At 37.7% G+C, this 23,563-nt stretch overlaps 3 protein-coding genes across 3 annotated transcripts; 2 read left to right on the forward strand and 1 right to left on the reverse strand.

Moving 5' to 3' along the window:
• Positions 1-1,422: 1,422 nt before the first annotated feature.
• Positions 1,423-4,655, forward strand: prf1.9 (perforin 1.9). Its single transcript, XM_043235878.1, is given in 5 exon segments — positions 1,423-1,544; positions 1,690-2,241; positions 2,333-2,471; positions 2,559-2,773; positions 2,897-4,655. Coding segments are annotated over 5 exon segments (1,797 nt in total). The 5' UTR covers positions 1,423-1,533; the 3' UTR covers positions 3,777-4,655.
• Positions 4,656-4,779: 124 nt separating this feature from the next.
• On the forward strand, positions 4,780-9,467 carry prf1.1 (perforin 1.1). The gene is made up of 5 exons (XM_043235879.1): positions 4,780-4,860; positions 6,064-6,620; positions 6,715-6,853; positions 7,019-7,236; positions 8,232-9,467. Exons 2-5 carry the CDS (start codon positions 6,109-6,111, stop codon positions 9,100-9,102), a joined length of 1,740 nt encoding a protein of 579 aa, XP_043091814.1. The 5' UTR covers positions 4,780-4,860; positions 6,064-6,108; the 3' UTR covers positions 9,103-9,467.
• A 138-nt stretch (positions 9,468-9,605) lies between these two features.
• Positions 9,606-22,459, reverse strand: LOC122341295 (fibroin heavy chain). The gene is made up of 26 exons (XM_043234665.1): positions 22,248-22,459; positions 20,453-20,497; positions 20,315-20,341; positions 20,144-20,206; positions 19,963-19,980; positions 19,364-19,435; positions 19,113-19,265; positions 18,997-19,029; positions 18,650-18,685; positions 17,701-17,757; positions 16,442-16,492; positions 16,156-16,221; positions 15,077-15,127; positions 14,821-14,865; positions 14,201-14,260; positions 14,040-14,090; positions 13,252-13,308; positions 13,103-13,156; positions 12,732-12,812; positions 11,984-12,133; positions 11,725-11,757; positions 11,597-11,653; positions 11,446-11,520; positions 10,647-10,697; positions 10,510-10,560; positions 9,606-10,414 (listed from the first exon to the last, which is right to left on the reverse strand). The coding sequence occupies exons 1-26, from the start codon at positions 22,312-22,314 to the stop codon at positions 10,410-10,412; spliced, it is 1,509 nt and encodes a 502-aa protein (XP_043090600.1). The 5' UTR covers positions 22,315-22,459; the 3' UTR covers positions 9,606-10,409.
• Between the last annotated feature and the right edge of the window lie 1,104 nt (positions 22,460-23,563).

The raw sequence follows: 23,563 nt of genomic DNA on the forward strand, positions 1-23,563 counted from the left end.
ACAGATACCATACAGTGAAAATTACTCCACTAAAAGTCAACAATTCCAAAACAACTTGAGGGAAGTAATAGAGTATCTCATTTTAACAGTACTTATGTATTAAATATAGGCTCAAAGATACACTAGCCAAAGAGACATTACAGTGAAAAACAGTAATGTTGTGGAGAAGCTTGGAAAAACAGACAGAGGCAAGGATCTATGTGCAGATATTTCATGGAACAAATAAAAAGGCCGATAACCACAGGGAACAAAGCACAGAATGTCAGGCAAACACACCCATTGCATTCAGCAACTCACAAAGAGCTAAAGACAGGGCTGTATATATACAGGAGACTAAAAAGCTGAACAATATAAGATACAAACTGATACAATCACCACAGAATACAGGAAGTGACATAAAAGTTTAAGACAAGGCACAGAAAATGCAACAAAAACAATGGAGATCATTTGTGAGGAGAGCAATCAAGCTTATTTTCTAAAACAAAAAAAGTAATGTAAATGCAAATAACAAGTAAAATGAAAAAGTCAAAGTATTCTTGCACTGGATGTGCTGAATGAATTGCAGTTAAATTATTTACAAAAGTAATAAAAAGATATAATCAGTTATATTAATAAAGCAATTGAAATACACTAACTTTTCAACGATGACTGTCTTGTATGCAGGTTGAATTTCTTTATCTTTCTTTATCATTCTTGTGACTATGTAGTACAACATAACACATACACCACATGTGTGAATTAAAAATTCCAACCGCTGTCTCAAAATTAGTTTTTTTTATGAGTCATGATGCCCAAACCATGCAGACCACAGTCATGATGAGAGCTTTGCCTGCATCTGGTTCTGTGACCTCTTTTCGTTAAATCTGCAAACAAGTCATTGCATTTCAACACTTCATTTAAATCAAACTAGTGAACAATAGTGTGCTAGAAACTGGTGAATAATATTCAAAAAGGTTTTAAAAATAAAAAACAAACAACTTAAGTGAAGTTGCACGGCCTTAAGATATACAGATAGCCTTATACATTAATTTTAGCATAAAAACATCCATTATGCATGTATCAACACACTGTTTACATTATGTATAGATCTGAATCAGCAGTACACTCATGCTAAATAAATAAAACCTCCATCCTAAAAGGCCTGATTTACGTGTCACAAAAGGTTTTTTTTTTCCAAAAGCTTGCTTTTCAGGTTGTTAATTTTATATATAACTAGTGAATGTCTCCATTTCTGTTTTGAAGATTATTATTTCTCATCAACTTTTTTTATTTTTTATTTTTTCAAATTTTGGTATAGGCATTAAAGACAAAGCCTTATTTTTTTGTGGTTTTGTAGTTAAAACCACAGCTCTTGATGTCAAGCAACAGCTTTTCACATGCATTCCTTCCTTTTATTTTTTCACACATGATGTGTCAGTGTGAAAGCTCTTGAACCTGACCCTTGCACCGGTGAGACACATGTAGTACATAAATACAAGCTCAGAACCAGTACTTCTCAATCTGTGTTGGGGCGCTCTCAGATTATTAATCTAAATGTCTTGCAGGTGAGTGAATAAGAGCTTAAACTCATTCATTTAATTGTGAATCATAGTTTATTGACTGATAATAATACCTATATTAAGATATTTATTATAGGTATTATTATAGCTATTAATAAGCTATTAACCGTATCAATAATATTTATCACAGCAGGAAAACTCCGAATCTCAAAATGATTCCTCTAGTTATGCTGTTGTCTGGGCTTCTTCTGTACCTTCCTCCTCCAACCAGCCCGGCATGCTTTCTGGGAAAAGAAGCAGAGTGTAAAGATGCAAATTTTGTGCCAGGATCTGACTTGGCTGGAGAGGGTTTCGACATAACTAAGATGAAACGCCTGGGGTCTTTTGTCATTGACATGCGTGAGTGGGAGTTCAAGAACAAAACGTGCAACCTGTGTAAAAACCCGTTCATGCAGAACAAAAAGCAGAAGCTCCCAACGTCTGTGCTTTACTGGAGGGCCACCCAAAACTGCAAAAGATCATTATCCAGCTCTGTTTATGAGTCCAGCGAGTCTCTGGTCAGTTCCAGCACCTCCTCCATTGAGAACAACTGGAAAGGCGATCTGGGATTAGGCGACATATTAAAAAAGATGTCCCTGATGTTTGCTGGAACGAACTCGAAGCTAGCTGAGTATTCAATGACCAAGACCAAAAAGGACAAGTTCAGCTTCATCAAGCAGTCTATATCCTGCGGATACTACGGGTAAGACTTAACATATTTTAGTTAACTGCTGTGATATGAATATTAGGATATATGGGTTTTAATGTGCAGCTCTATAAACTGCTATTTTCAGATACAGCATTAGCAGCCGTGCTCCTCTACATCACGAGCTAAGCCATGAGCTCACAAATCTTCCAGGGACGTACGACAAGCAAACAAAAGAAAGCTACTTTTCACTTATTGAACATTTTGGCACACATTATATTTTCCAGGTAAGCCAAAGTATATCAATGTCAATGTGTGCTGGTTCTCCCAGTGTGTCGCAAACATGTAACAGTTCCTTGTGATCTGTTCTTTAGGTGAAACTCGGTGGAACAGTGCAATCTGTGACCAGCATCAAACAATGCATGGCTACTCTACAGGACTTAAGTGTGGATGAGATCAAAACATGTCTGGATGTTGAGGCATCTGCAAGTGTTAAGAGTATCAGCATAGACACTGCGGTCCGTCACTGTAAACAGAGCAAAGACAAAAAACTGAACACGCACAGTTTTGCTAACAGTTTTACTGACAGGTTTGCGTTTTGACTCTAAAATTAATAATAAGACAAAAATACAACAAGTGTATGTTATTATCATCATAATCAGTATTATTCGGGGAGGGGTTCAAGCTATCTTTTCTTTTCTTTTTTTTCAAGGTTAACTGAAATCACAGGTGGTCACTCTCAAGACTCAGCGCTTTTCTTCTCATCCCGCAATGACCCTGGTGCTTACAATCAGTGGCTCTCCTCGGTCCCAGAAAAACCAGACGTGATTTCCTATTCGCTGAAGCCCCTCCATATGCTGCTGCCGGTCAAGAACCCAAAACGTGAGCAGTTACGCCGAGCCACCCGTGACTACATACTGCAGAGGGCCCTCTGGAAGAACTGCTCTACACCTTGCAAGGCCGGTATCGCAACTAACCCTAAAGAGCCCTGTGTCTGCAGCTGTCATAACAACCCTTTACTAAAATCAAACTGCTGCCCTGCACAGCTCGGACTCGCTCAAATTAGTGTAACTGTGATGAAGGCGACAGGTCTGTGGGGAGATTACATCACACAGACCGATGGGTATGTCAAGGTCTTGAGAAATCATAAGGTCTTTTAAGGGGAAACACCAGTGATTTGGAACCAAAACTCACCAGTCTGGAACTGGAAGTTTGATCTCGGTGGTTTCATTCTCTCTCAGTTTGGGGGGCTTAAGCTAGAAGTGTGGGACAGGGACAACAAGTGGGATGATAACCTCTTGGGGGCGTGCAACGTACAACTGAAAGCCGGTGTAAAAGAAGACTTCTGTCGACTTAACCATGGTTTGCTGTACTACAAGACGGCTGTAACTTGCGCTCCGAGTTTATCTGGCTCCTTTTGCACAGATTACGTGGGCTCTCCGATGGCCTCCCATCTAGAGAAGGTATACGTGTCCCGACACGCCGGCCCCATCCCGAAAGATGAGCTGGTGAAAATGGGGGTGCTTTTAGATGAGCGCCGATTGATGTTTAGTCAAAAAAGGGATGCTAAAAGCAAAATGCAGACCTTGTGAATGCTTATCATCTTAGCACAATATAATAATAAACAAAAACTAAAAATAAACAAGTTCTAAAAATAGAACATAAAAAAATGCTTTGCCCAAATCGTACCAAACCTGTAAGATCTTTTTCATTTTGTTAAGGTCCTTGCACACTGAATCATCCTTTTCTAATAAATTCTTACTGCGGATGTGAAAATGCAGGAAATCGAATCTGACCATAATATTTTTACGATGACTGGAAGTATGATTTATTAAAAAAATGATAATAATTTTGGTGCACAAAAACTTGTAGCTTCGTAACATTACAAAGGACTATTTTAACAATGTCTTTACATTTCTGGGCCTTGAGCGTGTGAGTTGCATTTCTGTCTATCCAGGTTGGGAAAGCTCTTGGATTTCATCACAAAACCTTAAGTTGTGTTCTGAAGATGGACTTAGGGGATTGGATGCAACACGAGGGTAAAAAATGCATGACATCCCTAACATTTTATTAGTACTAAATGAGCTTTTGATTTACTTTTATCTATTCAGATCTTTGACACGATCTGTGGGTGTTTGTTATATTCTCTCAGTATGCTTTGCGCTTACTTGCATGCAGATTATTGTGGTTAATAAAACAATGATGAAAACAGCAGTTTAAGTGATTTGTCTAAGTGATTCATGTCATTTTTGGTTGTTAGGTTGGTGAACTGTGAAAAGTGTGTAGGAGGTTTAACACCACAAGAGGAACTATGTGACTAACAGCAGCACACAAGTTCTGTTTTGACAAGTTTAGTCCTACGGTCTGGCTCAGCATACAGCATTTTAACAACACACAGGTCAACGTGTACATGTATGCTCACATGTTCCATTGACTTGTCATCTAGACCCTGCTTCACTTCAGATTATATACTCAGTGCTATAGTGGCTATTTGAGACCACATTCAATTCCTCCGAAATGAAAAGCGTACCCTTACACAGCCCACAACGGATGAGTGTGTTTTTTATTGGTAGCAAATAACGGTAAAGCCCACCCACAAGCTAGCATTTATTTCCTACACCTAGCCTTATACACATCACTAACCCATGCCTGCTACACAAAACAGAGTAGTTTAAGGTAAGAAGAGAATTTTACATCCCTTTTTAAAGAAAATAGTGCTTTCTATTCTCTATGTTTAAGTTTGTTGTGTCTGTGATGTAATACAAAATAAATAAGCAACAGATATTTGTTCTTTTTAATAATATTCCTTATGATTCCTGCAGGCAAAATTTACTAAATTGTCATAATCCTGACTAATATACAATATAATAATGCTCTTTCCATCATGTTCACGCACAGCATGCTGTTATTAAAAAAAACCCTGTAGCACAAGGCATGCATCCTGTTATGACAGCCCTGTTAATATTTCTAAATTAGTTATATTTTAGAGACCAGAGTATAAAAGTAAGGCATTAACCCGTTTAAGCCCATTTTTCCCAGACGTAAGAATATCCAAATGATGTAATTAGTAACACTTTGAAATAATCAATAATTTTATTTATTTATTTATTTTTTGGAAAAGTGCGTGGAAAAAATTTGTTTTATGGTCGGTCACAATTGTGAACAGCGGGATCATGTGTATACTGAACTAACACTCAATATAAAATTGTTATATATTATGGTGCAACCGCTGCAAAAACAGCTGACCACATTCTAGGGTTATATTACGCATAGAAAACCGTTATACACAATAGAATACTGAAATAAAAGACAAAAAATACAGCCTTCATCATTCAAAATTTGTACTTTCTTTTGTAACACACATCAATTTTAGTTTTATTTTAGTGCTTATTTGTAACATTGGACTTTTCATTTAGTGAAATATTGCACCATTGCACCATTTCAGTGTAATTTTCACTAAGAACTGTAATTGGATTTATAACTAAGTTTACTGTTATCCCACCGGTCACTATTTTCACCATCAAGAAGTTTACTCATTTCATGAACAAAACGTTATTAGAACAAGTCCTCCATCCTGTTTTGAATCCTGTTAATATTTAAAAATCCGTCATGTTTTAGAGACTAGACTTTAAAAGTATTACATAAGATATGTGCTTTTATTATTTTTGTTAAATTAATTTTAAAGAGAGAAAGTTGTTTATTTTATTTTATTTACAATAGTTTTGAGTGTGAAGGTTTGAGAGAAATTTTTGTAATGTCCTTCAATTTTTTTTTACTCACCACTGACTGTGAAATTCCATACTTATTTCAAAGAAAGACGAATAAAAATATAAATAAAACAAACTCTCACAAACACATAATTGTCCTGTTTTTAAATAGGAAAGAAGAGCATCCGTACACCTTATCTCCATCCATTTTCCAGGAATGTGGTCCTGGCTTGTTATTTACCTCTTTCTGCCCGTTGTGCAGTCATGCACTAAAGGTAAACCGAATGAATGTGCAGAAGCAAGCTTCGCCCCCGGGTCCAACCTGGCCGGAGAAGGATACGATGTGACAAAGATGCAGCGCAAAGGAGCCTTTGTCATTAACACAGAAGTCTGGAGGCGAAAGGATAAATCATGCACTCTTTGCAAGAACCCCTACATGGATGGAGCGAATCAAAAGCTTCCTACATCTGTAGTAGATTGGAGATCAAATAAAAAGTGCAGCGTTCAATTATCGAGTTCCCTGTATGAGTCCAGTGAAGAACTGGTCAGCTCCAGCGGCTCCTCCATTGAGAACAACTGGGGTGCAAATTTGGACATAAATGTTAAAGAAAATAGAGGCTCATTCATTCTGGCTGGAACTAACTCAAAGCTCGCAGAGTACTCGATGGAGAAGACCAAAAGAGACAAGTACAATTTTGCCAGTCAAAGTATTTCTTGTTCTTTTTACAGGTGCGACATACCAGCTTCCATTGATTTATGCCTTTTTTGAGCAATGAATACTTCTTGCTCTCTTCGCTCTTCTAACATTTCTGTCTACCTACAGCTACAGGGTCTCCAGCAGGCCTGTTCTCCATGCCGAGTTCAAACGCTCTGTGAAGGAACTTCCCAAGACATACAATCTTGATTTCAAAAAGCGTTTTTACAAGTTCATTAACACCTACGGAACCCATTACATCACCAAGGTAATTCTGGTTTTCAGTTTACTCCACATGTATGGATTACAAAGGACCGTTTTAGGAGAAACTTGAGTGTTTAATCTTGTCATTATATATTACTGACACTATTCTTCTTGACAAAGTGCTTCAACAACACAATACACTGCAAACCAACTCATTTTGTTTTGCCAGGTAACTCTTGGTGGAACTGTTCACTCTGTGACCAGTATCAGACAGTGCGAGGTCGCTCTGCAGGGCTTAAGTGCAGATGAAGTGAAGACATGCTTGGACGTGGAGGCCAGTGCCAGCATTCTTGGCAAAGTAGATATGAAAGCAGAAAGTAAGCACTGTAACGAAGACAAGGAAAAAACTGAGAGCAAAAACAGCTTCTCCAGCCGCTTTAATGACAGGTAGGTTTAAATTATCATGTGTATCATCATTTTTAGCTCATCATATAAATACTGTCTTGGACATCCCTTGTTTTTTTGCATATAGATTAGCTCTGTCATCATCTAATGCTCACTTAAAGTGAAAACATTAATGAATAACACTGCTATATGTAATCTTTAGCAAATCTATGATTTTAGATCCCTATTTCATAATGTACTGTTGTAGTGCCTAACTTAATTTAAAACTAATAATTTTAATTAGTATTTTTACATTTTTTTATATTTTGTATTTTTTTGTATCTCTAGAATATTGTTTTTATCTTAGTCATTTATCTCAGCCAACATTGTAAAAAATGGCATAAGGAACATTTACTTAAAATTAGTGTAAAGTCAATATTAAATGCGTGTTCTGGGTTTGTCACACCACAGACAAAACGCGTTATTAACCATCTAGCTAAATTTGAATCCAAAAAAGTAAATAAAATAAGGTATCAAAATCTCAAAAATGAGCCGTCCTGTTCTCAAACGCAGTGGACGTGCAAAGCTGTCTTCCTCAAGCAGCTTGATTTAAAGGAGAAGGAGAAGGACAGGATTTTTAAAGGAGACCAAGCTCAGTTGTTTTGTAAATGATAGCATCCAGGTGACATGACGAAGGCAGCAAACTGTAGGCTGTAGTATCTAACGGTAATGACAGTAACTCATGGTTGAACTGACGAACCACTGATGCTTATGCACTCTAGTGTGTGTTTGACTTGAAGGCACTGAGCAGAAAGATCAGTGTTTGACTTCAAAGTAACGCGAGAGCGATTCAAAGCATAATGAGCGTCTTCTCTCTATAGATGTCACACAGCGATCTGTGCCGTCGGTTCTGCTTCAAGTCAGTTTCGGAATTTAACTAAAATAAATCTCTCTTCATGTAATAACAGTTAGATGTCTGTACTGGAAAACACGACAAAATCATGAGAATGAAATCAGTTTATCAGTGTATTCCTAATCAACTGGTTTTTAATTCAAAGGCTGACCGAGGTGACTGGAGGTCACACTACAGAGCCTGAGCTCCTTTTCTCAGGAGGAAAAGACCCATCAGCTTACAAAGAATGGATGGAGTCCCTACCACAAAACCCAGACATGATTTCTTACTCTCTGGAGTCCCTGCACGAGCTGATTCCCACCAAAGACCCAGCACGTAAACACTTGCGCCAAGCCATCCATGACTACATCCTGGAGAAGTCCCTCTGGAGAAACTGCACCGACTCTTGCAAAGATGGCATCAAAACCAACCAAAACAACCCGTGTGTCTGCACTTGTCACAACAATCCTGGGATCACACCAAACTGCTGCCCAACAAAGAGTGGACTTTCACGGGTAAAGGTCACAATCGTGAGGGCTCAAAACCTATGGGGTGACCAAACCACAGCGACAGATGGGTACGTTAAAGTGTTCGACAAACATAATATTCTGCGTGGAAGCACTGATATGATCACAAATAACAACTCACCCTACTGGGGGAGAACCTTTGATTTGGGTGATGTCGTCCTGGCGGAGAACGACAAGATTAAACTGGAGGTGTGGGATGAAGATAGTAAATGGGACGACGATTTGCTGGGAACCTGTGAAGTACCCATAAATTCAGGTCACAAAGAGAATTTCTGCAATTTAAATCATGGTCTGCTGTTCTACAAAACAGAAGTGACATGCGCTCCGAGTTTGTCAGGCCCCTACTGCACAAAATATGTTGGTTCCCCCATGAACTTTCACCTGGAGAAGGTATACGCATCACGTAATGCACGACCTGTGCCAGCAGACATACTGATGCGCAAGGGAGTTCTTCTGGACAGACTTTACGTATATCCAAAGACAAATTACACTGCTGAAACTATTCTGTAATCACTTTCGGCTCTGAATCTGTTTATGCAACTATTCGAAATATAACCTCAGCTGTTGTATTAATCACTATCAGACATATTTAATATAAATCTTTAATATTTCTCAACTTTAGAGACAATGCGCAATACATATTTATTATCTTTTATTATCTTTATTGCAGGATTTCTATGCTTGCACTGGCAATTTTCCAAAAACACAAAATATGCACTGTACTATGTTATGCTCCTTCAGTCTACACTTTGCATTATTCAAAACAATTTTCATTTATTCACAAGTAGAGTCACTAGGACAGCATTTTATTGCATGTGAAAATAATCTAAAACAAAAAATGTAATGTTTTGTTTTAATAAACACTTTAAATGGTCTGTTTGGAGTATTTGTTTTTGCGTTTGTTTTATATTTTCTGACAAATCTAATCATTATTTTCTTACATTCATGTTATGTCCTTTCTTTCTTCTTTAGGAACCCACAAAGATATGTTCAAACAATTTTTGACCATAAAGTAAATGGTGTCCAAAACAACACTGACTTTTATTGTACAGAACTTAAGACATTATGAGAAAGAAAGTCTTTGACACATGAGTAAATGAGCAAATCATAACAGAATTTTTTTTTTTGGGGGGGTTAACTGTCCCTTCAACGATGGCTCTGACTTGTTTCCTCCTAAATGTTGTCGCATGAGCATGATACAGGATGCTCTTTATGTGGTTTTCCTGTAAACTGATGAGAATTGAGAGCAGTACGTATACTCACATGACAGCCGATTATGACTTATGTCATTTTGTTAGCATTCGCTTTAAACCATTATGTAATGTTTCGTTTTAAAAACATGAACTCACAACAAAATTCAAACCCATCTTTTAGCCCGTTTTGATGCTAATAGTGCATGATTAAACACCTTAATTGCCATCAAGACTGAGCAAGACTAGGCAGTCACCCCCCCCCTTCATTGATCATATAGTTGTCAAACAAACACTAAGGAGTCAGATTAGGAGGTGGAATATTTAGTGTTTCATAAGAATTAAAATAACAGCCAATCATGTGCTTAGCATGTTTAGTTAGATACAGAGACACACAAGGGACATGAAACACTCCACTGGACAAAACTGGGGGAACATTCACAAACGTTAAAGAACAGAAGAATGAACATTAAAACCACACCGACACACAAAACAAACATGCCCACACAAGTGGGCACAAAACTAACACTAAAACAATATGGCAGACAAAAACATGTCACAAAACTGCACAACGCTGAGGAACACTAGGCATAAAGGGGCCAAAAAACACTGATGATGCATTGGAAATCAGCCTAGACAGAAAAGGAAGATGAGAAGAGATGGATGAGAAAGGTAAAGAGACAATATGCTGGGTTAAAAATTAAAGATCTTCTAATATGTCATCTACCTTTGTACCCGTTCCCATAAATGCCACTAAGCTTGCTTCCATCCTTCTGTCCTGTGAAAAAAAAGTGAAGTATTAAAAGTGAAGCTAAACACATTACACCCTAACAGATGTCATACTCATGTCACTGATTTACTCACCACCATAGGGCCCCTGACCACCAGTACTTAGTGCAGCTGCGTAGCCTGTGCCTAGAAATGATCAGTCAACACACTGGTTATTACTCAACAGCATTTAGGCCCTTTGCCAATGATGACTGAAAGGTTTTAGCATGTTAGTGGAGAAATGATAAAGATGAGAACGAACACCAGTGGCCATTTGCCATGCATGATGCATCCGTACCAGGTATCAGTCAATATTAAAAATGATTTAATCAGTTGATATTAGATATTTAATGCATTCACAAAGTGAGAACCTTTGGGGTCATATTTTTGAGAGCAGTCTCTTTACTCTCCTTACATTTACTTGATGAAAAATACAGCAACAAAACTATAATATTGTGAAACAACATTGCATTGCAATTTAAAACTTCAAAATCCTGTGATTTTCAGCAGTCTTCAGTGTCACATGATTATTCAGAAATCATGAATATGCTGATTTGATGCTCAAGTTGCATTCTTATAACTATAAGCTTCTTAATATCATTGTGGAAATTGTGATGCATACTTGACAAGTGTGACATTTCTAGTACTGGCATTTTTTTAAAAATAGAAACAGAATAACATTTACATTTACATTTACAATAAAATAAATAAAACATAACAAATGCCTTTACTATGACTTTTTATCGATTTAATGCATCCTTGCAGATTAAAAGTATGGCAGTGAGTATCTTTCAAAACAAAAAACATCTTATTAACCCCACCTTTTTATGGAAGTGTATTAAATAGATAGTGTATTAGTTGTATAAGAATAAAACAAATCTGCTCATATTCTCACCGTATTTGGCAGCTGTCTTTGTAGCATCAGCTCCCAGACTGAGCTGCTCAGCACCAAAAGGATAACCAGCATCAACTGCAGGCAAACATATTTACACCTGTGTCACAATCAGACCACACATTTTGTTCTGTTTTTCTTTTTCTTAACTTACCATCAAGCCCAGCTGCAATGACCGGTGCACTGTAAGGAATCTGTCCTAAAGCTCCGCCTGTGGCAGTAACATTTTGTTATCAGAAAAAATGACTTGAAATATATTTCCCAAAAACTCCACAATATTACCTGCTAAAGGCTCCATTGCTCCACCTGTACCACCTGATAGGAGACAGACCATCTTTACTTTCTTTCTTATAATAGTTATCTGACCTTTATAGCCATGTTTGGTTTATTAATACTCTTTATTCTCTTGTTTAAATATTCGTTCTTTTTCTCACAGGGTACTTTCTTGTTCGAATCAAATCCTCAGGCAAAGCATCAGGACTGCCGGAAAACTGAGATTTGCATGTTGCATTTGAATAACAAACATGTGCAATGCACGTACCCAAAGAAGTGTCTGGCCCAAGGGTTGGTATTCCTCCATATGTAGCTCCACCATAACCACCAGCCTTGCCTTGAGGGCCAAGTCCAGCTGAGACCACAGGCTGGCCACCGTAAGGCAAGGATCCGGCAGCTCCAAGAACTCCACCCACCCCTTTAGACAAATTAAACCAGAGGTATTATATGATCAAGAAACCACAGCCACTAAGGCAAAGAAGAAGAGACATTAGCATGACTCGACAATAATAATGTTTGGCCACATTTGTCAAAGCAGGTGAAGTAGGAAAATGAAAATCTGCCAGTAAGAATGCACTAAATTGATCAAAAGTGACCATAATTACACTTACATTATTATGAAGCAATTAATGTGGTTTGCTTGTTCTATTATAACATTATGCTAATATTCTAATTCTCAAAAAAATCCTAGAAAAAAAGGATAAGGGTTTCAACAAAATTCAAAAAACATTTTTTCCAACATAGATAAAAATAAGAAATGTTTCTCAGCGTATTAAAACAATTTCTGAAAGATCGTGTAAAAACATGAAGAAAATTAAGTTTTGTCCTTAGAAGACATTTTTAAAATACTTTAAATTCAATTGTATTTATTTTTCAAAACAATGCATTTGCTGTATTTTTGATCAAATAAATGCAGCCTTTATGAGAAAATAAAAGGGTCCACACATCCTGTTTGAACGGTTGTGTATTTAGCAAATTTAATTAAATTTCAGGTGACTTCAGGTGACTTTTCTTACCATATTTTCTAGACTTGGCATCAGCACCCAAGCCGGGGTTCACCACCAGCCCTGGACCTCCAAGGCCTCCAGCTCCAAGTCCTGAAAGAGCAGACACTGACCTCTGTGATTCATGCAGAGCATGCTGTTTCTACTTAATGTATGCAAAACACTCGGTTTAACTATTTCCATTAATAGTATTCTAGGAGCCAGTCTTGCTCAGATTATTAATGTAGTTCAGACACTTCACCCCGATTAGGTGGAAGAGCTTATATTCTACAATCTTGAACAAAATAATATTGTGTATATTCACAGAACAGTGTGAATTAAACACTGGGCTGACATTATTCTTATCTCTTTAGTGTGAATGCGGTCATAACTTTCAGTCTTACCAGCAATACCGTTTAGGCCAACATTATCAGCTAACACTGATGGGTAGGCAGGTCCTGTAACATAATTATAATTGTCACTCAATTATAATGCTTCTGTCTTATTGTGACATTGGGACATGCTCCATCGTAGGCATCCCATTAAGACTCACCCGCTCCATAACCGTCTGCTGTACCATAAACCTCACTGCCATATCCATTGCTGTAGCCTGCCGAGAAGACAATGTTAAACTCAACACTGCACAAGGTGTAAAAGTAACACAGGAAGCACCGTTGCGTTTCACATTCAGTCAACCACTGACTCGGAAAAAAATGTGCATAACAGAGTGTGAAATTTTGGGTGTTTCTTGCACAAACTGGCACGCACACGTTTGTGCAAGAAACACAAAACTCCCTAGTTCATCCACAACAATAAACCATGTGACCAGTGTCACCTTTTTGCAAATAAATTAAGTTGCTTTTGAACGTTTAGGTACGCAAGTACAAATGCAGAGGTCTTAGAGGAGCACTTTGCCTCTAGAGCAGCTCTGGGCTTTGTGCTGAAGCAGCAGGCTGCTGATCTGACCACGCTTGCGCTTAATGCATCGTGCTGCAACAATGTTATGATATTATAAAAGGTTTCACTTGGGTACTAACAGAGACAAGGATAAAATAATCATTAGTAAAAGGAAAAAACAATATTTTAAATATATAAAGAGGAGAAAAGGCTTGAAGTAGTTTTTGAACAGTCACAGTTTTCACTCCAGTAGCTATTTTACAGGGCAGGTCTACGTGGCGACTTCCCACAATACAAACGTGATGTGGTGTTTATTCAGCAGCTATAGAAAAGTGAACAGAATTGCTCACCCTTTAATTCAAAACTTCCAGTTGCTTATGTGCAGCCTTTTGTGACAACTAGCCCTGTGTCCTCCATATAATGAATAAAATAGACATCATTTACCAATCTGCTTTCCTGCTCGCACTCCCTGTGGATATCCACCTGCCCCTAGACCTGAATCAGCAATAAAGAAATAAGACAGCTTTAGCAAAATATGAATATTCTAGAGCTTGCATTAATGATACTGGGACCTCTTAAGAGAGAGAAACAATATTTGTAGATACCTGCTCCATAACCGTCAGTAAAACCAGCTCCAAGATAACCAGCAGCACCGAGGCCATATCCTGTGAACAAAATATGCAAATTATGAAACTACGGCCACTGCTAATACAAATCATGGCCATCACAGTATAACGTGATCGTTCAGGGGCCTGTGGGTCAGAATAATCATGCAAGGCGAATTCACAGTGTGATTGGTCCATACATGTGGCCTGTGGGAGAGAAATAAGGCAGCATGCATTGGGCACCCATCAGCACAAAGGCAGATATAAAGATAAAGGCTCAGGTGAAGCATATAAAAAGAAAAGAGAACAGCCCCAAGAAATAGATGAGGCATTAGTCCAGCACCCATACACACACACACACACACAAACACACACAAACCTTTCTGAACAGCTGTGGTACAGAAAAGCACTTATTCATAGACCTGCAGCTGCAATGAGTCCATGATTAGGGGTGGATTTTCCAGTCCAAAGTTATTAACACCCTAATGTGTCTGAGGCCATATATTCATTTCATTGGGTGACGGTTGGAGTACTGTACCGATTTTAGACTGGAGAAAACACCACCTTATGACATGCATTCAGCCATAAACCGGTGACATTTTAATATGGAAGATGTTTACCCATATTGGATGGTTTGGTGCCCTGTCCGTTGGGCAAAACTGGTCCTGTATTGTATTACAACAGTGGTTTATCTCAACACAGAGTCCAAAATAGTTATAGTATATACTTATGCTTTAAAACATCTTTTTGCATGCATTGCCTTTCTCTCTTATTTTACTTCCAAAGAATAAACATATTATTTATGGAAACTTTTTACTGATTAATTGCAGATAGGAAAAGATCATTTGTGTGCTACTAAGGTGATCAAAATGTTACCATTGTTTATAATTCCTCGTCCATTAATCATATCTGCTGCTGGACCATAGCCTACAGATCATAACAGTAGTTACCTACACAATGCATACGATCTTGTACCAATAGTATTGATCTATAAACATCTATACTACAGTTCAAAAGTATGGGGATGATAATGGTATTATAAGGTAAAATAACATCACGGTTTCTACAAAAATATTAAATGGTGCAACTGTTATTTTAGCAGCAAATAAGCATATTAGAATGATTCCTGAAAGATCATGTGACATGCGTACTGGCTAAATTTTCAGCTTTGACGTCACAGGAATAAATAACACCATTAAACATATATTAGAATATAAAACAGTTGTTTGTAATTGTAATAGTACTCAACAATTTTTATGTTTGTCGTATTTTTGATCAAATAAATAACGCCTTGGTAAGCATAAGGTGGAGTGTTAAAAATCTTAAAAACCCCAAACTTCTGAATGGTAGTTTAAGGCAACAAAGATAGGAATTTGAATTCTGGCTGGTTTTAATTCAGCTGTTGGAGTGTGTTTACCCTTAATTTGAGCTCTCATTCCATTGGTCACTCCTGGTCCTGAAGGAAAACCTATTGACCACAGCTACAATTACTACGAATCTCACAGACATTCATTACTTACCTAAAATTTAGACTTGCCTGTGCCATTGGAGGACACTGTACACAACTGTAAACTAACTGTAATCTGCTTGGTAAGTCTGACGCCTCACGCCACCGTTTCTGATGTCCAATCACTCCGACAAATAGTAGCATTATACACTCAAGGTGTGCTGTAATATTATCAAAAAATCCTTAAATATTAGTATCCGGGATGCTGTGAGCTTGGAGACTGTTGTGTACGCAATATGATTTTAAAAGTTAAACTTCAGTGTGTCATGAATAAACAGTGCTCATAAACAGCTGCTGAGATTTTCAACCTAAACGAGTAAAGGCTTGGACACAGAAACATTATTTCAGACTTAACAAGCGGATATACACTCAACTCTATACAACCACTATATCAGTCTGCATATACAGCTAATAATATTTCAAATATGTCGCAATAAGTCCCACATACATCTGGGATGAGTTTTACCATTGGCTATAGCACCCTGTCCGTTAGAGACCCCTCCGCGACTGTAACCTAAACACCATAACAGTAGTTAACATTCACCAAGATACTATCAACACAGCAATTACTACAATAAACAAGAGTCTAACAAATGCTAATAAACTGGAGGAAAAGGCAAAGTAAAAAGAACACATTTCAGGATAGGCATGTATGCCACTCATCATGCAGTTTAAATGGCTAAAATATTGCAAATAAAAACATGAAAAGCACACATGGAGGTACTGAGCTTTACCATTGCCCCTCTCTCCCTGTGACACGGGCTGGCCACTTCTAGGCCCAACACCTGTGAATACAGACACATCAGCTACAGGCAAAGCTTTCAGTGGTGAGAATGACAAAAAGCAACATAACTGTAAACTACACTTATTAGGATGTTGACTTGACCACAGTCGCAGCATGCATTCTGACTTCTGAAACATCTATGCAAAGCTGCAGATCACAATAGTAATTCCAGGTGTCAGAGATAAAGATCACAACAAATATCTAATGCACAACAGCATCTCTCTGTTAGCTGGCACTCAACATCAGAAGCAGGTTCACAACCACCACATGACAAAAAAAAGTGGTGCATAATGGAACTGCACTACACTGCTTGCTACACTACAGAAAAAACAATGCTACAAAGCTTTCAGTGGGGCAGTACTCTTTCAATAGGTACAAAAATAGGTATGGGACCTATTGACTCAAACAGCTACTTGGTGTTTCTCAATATTTCCCTGTTGGTTGGACAACTGAATTGAACATTAAACTAATAATAAAGATTATCCACTAGTTTGAGCCTTCAGCAAACAGGCCCAAACTGACTCAAACCTCAACAAAAACCCAACAAGCAAAAATAGCCTATATTATGGTTAACAAGCAAAAGAGTTGAGAGGATAAAACACAACTATAAATTAATCATTTCCACTCAACGATAAATACACTGTGAAATAAATACACACAAATATTAAAAATTAAAACGAAAACATTATCTTTAATATTTTTGCTGTTTTTAATACACAAATAAAATATTAAATCAATATACATTTACTTGAGAAGCAGAGTGCTGGGTTTTTTTTCCACATTGATCAATGTAAAGTGACTTTGTGCATTGAAACAAGGAAACTGCTAATAAGAAAAAATAAACTTAATTTAAAGAGTATATATTTATTTGTCTTAACCTATTTTTTTCTTTTTTTAAAGCATTAAATCACCACACTGTTTATATAAAATTAATTTTGATAGTTATTTGTGCAAAAAACATTACTTATTTTATGCCATTTTGTTTCTCAGGTAAATGTATTTTGGTTTATTTGTTGGTTGTGTGTGTGTGTGTGTGTGTGTGTGTGTGTGTGTGTGTGTGTGTGTTTCCCTCTGTACGTCTAATTTCTGCTGTTTCTGCAGTTTAATAAAATGCATGAAGGAATATCTATGAATTTTGATGATCTGTGAACGGGAATTAACCTATACCTGAAAGAAAAGCAAGAACAGGTCAGAGATTGAAGGGTTTACCCAGTTTTGATGGTTTTGAGCCTTGCCCTGTGGGTGTGCCAGCTGGTACACCATATCCTGAAGACCACAAAATCATTGTTAAATGTCAGTTTCACAGCTTTGATGCACCAAATCTAGACCCTTTTGCTCCTCCACGTGCTGTAAGAGCATGCACATTACAACGCAGATATAACTTTGGCTCTATCACTTTTACCAGCAGACACAACTGCTGCTGTGCAATATCACAGAAAAAAACCATAATGCGCATTATAGCAAACATAAAATTTACTGCAGTTAAACAACAAAGATAAGACAGTTGCTTAAATCATCCAGCAATACCTGTCATAACAATGTCTGCTTAAGGTAAACGTTTAGACTATAGATCACACAAAACATTTCCAAATCGACAGCACCCATGACAAATACGATGTGCAAACATCCACATCCACCAATATCAAACTGATTGCGCAAGACATCCGCATATTCTCAGCAAAACTCCCTAGTTCATCCACAACAATAAACCATGTGACCAGTGTCACCTTTTCCAAAGAAATTAAGTTGCTTTTGAACGTTTAGGTACGCAAGTGCATGAAAAGGACAGAAGTATATGAATGATTCTGCAGACAATTGACTGTAATCAAATACAAACACGCATAGCTTGCTGTCCTGTAGACGCGCGCCCTCCTGCAGCGCCTGCTAGTGGCACAAAGAAGTACTGCAGTCAACATGCATTTAAAATCTAATAGCCTTTTAATTCCTTTAAGTACTACAGGTATATTTACTTATTTTAATTCTTGCAGTTTTATGTAATTCTGACCAAATTTTCACTAAAACACCCAAAACTGCAGAAATCTGAAATAAAGAAAATATTATAGGGGGGGATCCAACTGTTTCCTGGAATAAAGTGGATTCATTTTGTCAGTTGAGGTTGCCATTGAGTACCAGAGTTTACTAAAGGGGGGTTACATACCACGTGCAGCGGCGGGGTATCCTCCTGCGCCATAACCTGGCAACAAGACAAGAGAGATGTCAAGGTTACAGAAAAAAGAAATAAATGTTTAGTGGAAGCCTCTCGTGGTAGACACATAAACTTCCACTCCCACAAATCTTCATCAAAAATATGACACCTAATCATGGCAAATGGACAGCGTATATCACTACGTGTGAAAGATTTTAATCACAGCACAAGGTCGAATTTTGATTGGTTAGATCAGATCCAATCTGCTACACAACCTTCAGGTCGGAAAGAGATGGCTTTATACCGGAACGTGCCATTTAATGTTTATTGATTTGGGTCGTTGTGATGCACGCACTCACCTAGCTGTGCTCCATAGCCATTACCGGTGTAACCTAGAAAATGTCAAAATCAAACAGAGAATAAGTGTTGCAAGAACAGCCTACCTATGAACTGAAAGCAAACGAGCAGCTCTCACCTCTCCCTCCGAGCTTCCCCGCTGGATAACCCAAGGCTGCTCCCAGCCCGTTGCCTAGGCCATAACCCGTGCCGAGTCCCAGACCGGCTGCCCCGAGGCCAGTTCCGAGGCCGGTTCCGAGGCCGGTTCCAAGGCCGGTTCCAAGGTTTGCAGCTAAGACCAAAATAGCAGGACGGTGGTGATGGATGCAAGAATAATAAACCCATCGTAGAAACAGAAATCTGCCCGTTATAGTTTTAGGAACGACATACCTCCTCCATAACCGAATGTTCCATATCCTTGTTTTAGGCCTCCTCTGATCGCAGTGGGTCTGTATGCCGCCCCTAACAGACATCACGCTCATTACACATACTGCACACACACCGTGTCCGGATACACATCGCTGTCGCACACACGTCTGAGCAACTGCTTACACGCATTTTACTCTACCATTCAATAGCTTGGGGTCAGTATGATTCTTTTTTTTTAGAACTTTTATTCGGCAAGTACACATGAAAATGATCGAAAGTGACTGGAAAGACATTTATGATATTAATCATAAATCATTGGCCTTTCTATTACACTGATAATAATAAGAAATGTTTGTTGACCTGCAAATCATCATGTAAGACTGAAGTAACGATACAAAAACAGTTTTGCCATTTCAAGAATAAATTACATTGTAAAATATTGTAAAATAGAAAACAGCTATTCTAAATTGTAGTAACATTATACAAAAATAACTGCATCAAGTTAATGCAGCATTGATGAGCATAAGAGACCTTTTAAATAAACATGAAAATATCTTACTGACCCCAAACCTTTGAGCAGCACATTACACAAAATGACACAAAAAAAACAATCAATTTACCTCCAAGATAACGGCCAGCTGTTTGTGAAAGAAAAAACAGAGATGGGCGATATGACAGAATTCAAAAGAAATTCAAAGTCAGTCAGTGTATTTTGATGTGTTTGGTTCAAGGTTAACTTTAAATCTTTATATATTGTTTATATTTATTTCTTTTATCTCATCAGAGGTTAACGTCACTTACGTCCTGTCTTTCCTGGCTTGCCTGCCCCATAACCACGGGCTCCGAGGATACCAGCCACTGGACCTAGGACCGCACAGAAATGAAGAAAAGATATGATAGCCTTTGTACTCACATAAGCGGAGTGCTAACTGGATTTAGCAGCATCCCTCAGGTTCGGGCAGACAGACTTACCTGCAGACTTTACACCAATACCGGGACCTACAGAGAAAAGACAGGCTGGTGAAGAAACTCTATAAAGTTCTGACCTCTAACACACTGCAGTATATCACAGATGCACTGTATATAAAGATATGAAAAAGGGCAAAATACCTCGACTCGCCAACCTTCCCAGAGCTCCGGTCTGTGGCCTAACTCCTTTAAAACAAGGAAATAAAAAAAAACTGTGTAAAAGCTTTTAGCCTAAAAGAAAGAATATCATATTTTGAATACTACACTTCTGAGAATTTACAATGCAAATACTTATAATGGCCGACGTAATATTATCTGATGATATTACTACACTAACACCATATGTTTTTAAGGGCAGGGCTCATGAAGGTCTAATGTAACAGCTACTTCAGAGGGTGCTCAATAGATTTTGGTATACTTTTAGGTTAGTGAGATTAGCTCTAGTTTGAATTCTTAGAAATGATATCAATAAGCATTCCATGGTCAGTCGACGTAACAGATTAGCAGTATGACCTTCATTTCACTAACCACTGCATATCTGGAACAGGTCTCCTTTGATGCCCAGAAAGTGTAAGGCTGTGTATCGGCCCTATAAAGTCAGGACTAACAGAAGGACGACAGATTTTGACCACCGCTGTCACTTCAGGCACTGGGTTTTGATCTTCAGACATGAAATATGAGTGTTTAAGTTGCGGTCAGAGTTATGGAGGCTGGAGCAAATCCAGGCAAACTCAGACAGGTCGAGCCATGACTCACTTCCTGAGGTGTCATTTCTCCATTTATCACAGCCATTAGACATTTAGCATGGAATCGCTATGTGCATTTCATTACGTAGTTTTCTAGACACCTTTCAGTCTGAAGTACATCCGTGACTGTTGGCTGAACATTTGATTACGCAATAACAAGATCGCTCAAGATGACTGAAAAGATGCTTGATTTACTGAATAAAAAAAAATCTGTCAAGTAGCGATAGGTGACGTTCGATTGTCTACAAAGCAAATAAATAAATAAAAGTGGAAAATAAATAGCTGGCACCAGATAAAGAAAAACACCACTCTAAGCCACCAAAGGAAAATGAATTAACGGTTATATACCTAATATTTGCATTTCTGTTTAATTTAACAGTGAATTCATATGCAAACATTAACATAAAAGCATGGTTAAAAATATTTACAAACCTTACACAAACTGTGATTGTTTTTTTTTTTTAAGTTTCTAACATACATTTTAGCAGCAGAATAAAAAAAGTCTATAAAAAAAGAGGCAGAACGTATTCAACTACTTTTAACTTTTCTAGGCACTTCTGTTCAGCGATACAACTGATTTCAGATACATGATATGTATTGGGTGAGACATGCAGCCTATTAATAAAAAATGTTTAAGCAGAAATATTTCGTCTTCTGAAGCTTTATTTTATTGAATTCTCAGACAAAAAAAAATTAAGAACTAATATATTCAATTTGTTAATTATTATATTTTGTGGTTTTTCACCAACTCACAAAGTCCCTGTTGAAGGGTGGAAAAGTGGTTGAAAGAGATTTAGTCATTCTTTATTTGATGCGATTTTTATTTGTATCTCCACATGCATAAATTCCAATTTAATCAATGTACTGCCGCACTCTGTTCACATTATTAGACATATATTACCCATTTCTCTGCTTTAAAGTGCCAGTTTAAATAAAAAAGTAATTTTCTCAGCAACCAAACATAAGGGCCTCCCACAAGGGCTGGAGTACATTGATCAGCCCCTCCTGGAATTAACCTCACAACCTTAGCGCCACTATATAGTTTCTTTTTTATCATAATTTGTCCCATTTTAGATTAAAATGGTTTAGTTTTAGTCATAATTACAATGATTTGCATCACAAATTCTCCTCATTTCTTTCTCACCTTAAAATCTCTACAACAACCCCTTTAGAAGGTTTGTCTAACTTACCTCCTTGTATGGTGCTCTGTACCAGCCACAGGACCAGTGAGGTCTGCAGGATCGCCCGGACCAGCATGTTGGCAGACAGACAGATAGACTTGGTATTATCAAAAAGCTAAAAATGCACACAGGTGAAGTCAGAGTCAAGTACCCTCAGTTGAAAGCAGCACCACTGGCAAATCTATCCGCCAGGCCTTTATTTATTCTCTGGACGCCCATGTCTTTCCTCTGACCAGCCCTGCCCTCCGCTGTTCTATTGGGCACCCCCTAACAAAACCACCTGCCCTTTCTCTCACTCCTCATCCCATTCTACCACCTCCTTTTCTCTCATGCTCTACCAAGCCTGAAGAAGACAGCTGGCTTCATCCAGATTTTTGTTGAAATATGTCCCTATACATACACTCTTAAATATATATATATATATATATATATATATATATATATATATATATATATATATTTTTTTTTTTTTTTTTTTTTTGGCCTCAATGGTTACATATAAAGCATCTTGAACATTAATGGATGGTTCTTTGTAGTCAAAAAACGCTCTTTAGATTTTTTTACAGTTTCCTCCTGAAAATGCTGAAATGTTCTTTTGGGAACCAAAAATGATTCTTTTGTGGCATCAGTACAAAATTATTCAATTTCTAGCATTACTCATGGAGTCCCAATAAATTCTTTTTTGGTATGTTAGATACTATTAAGGTTCCAAAAAAGGAAGGTTTCACAGCGACTCCACAGAAGAACTATTCCAGGTTCCCCAAAGAACATTTTACTTTATATTATTAACGCAATATAATGCGTGAATGCAAATCTCTCTAAACAGAGCTACTAATTTACTTTTTGTTGTCTGTTTAAGGGTTAAGCACACACACAAAGATCAGTTTCAGTCAGTCTGCTTACACATATTGGCCTGACACTCGAGACAGGGCTCCACCTCACACTGAGAATCCAGTCTTATGATTTATAGTAGTAAAATTACCATGTGAGTCAGCTTCTGTTTGCAAAAAAAAAAAAATAGGTTATGGGTGTTCTTTTTGTTTTCATGAACTTTGCCCTCAGATGTTCCTCTGCTGCCCCTTTAAGAGTTAAGAGTAAAGAGTTTACACCGAGATCCCATTTTCCTGATGGACATCCTACGAGCAAGAATCTAACATTCAGAAGCACAGAAAAAGCATTTAAGGAAATAAATGCGCACACTTCATTAATATTGACAACATTAACATCCATTTAAGAAAAAGAAAAAAATATTTTAATATTTAGAGCATTTAATCGTAATGTTTGTTGTGTTTTCCAAGCGGTCGCCTGGCTAATGATTTCGATTG

This window comes from Puntigrus tetrazona, chromosome 3 (assembly GCF_018831695.1).
Source record: "Puntigrus tetrazona isolate hp1 chromosome 3, ASM1883169v1, whole genome shotgun sequence".
Classification (NCBI taxonomy): domain Eukaryota; kingdom Metazoa; phylum Chordata; class Actinopteri; order Cypriniformes; family Cyprinidae; genus Puntigrus; species Puntigrus tetrazona.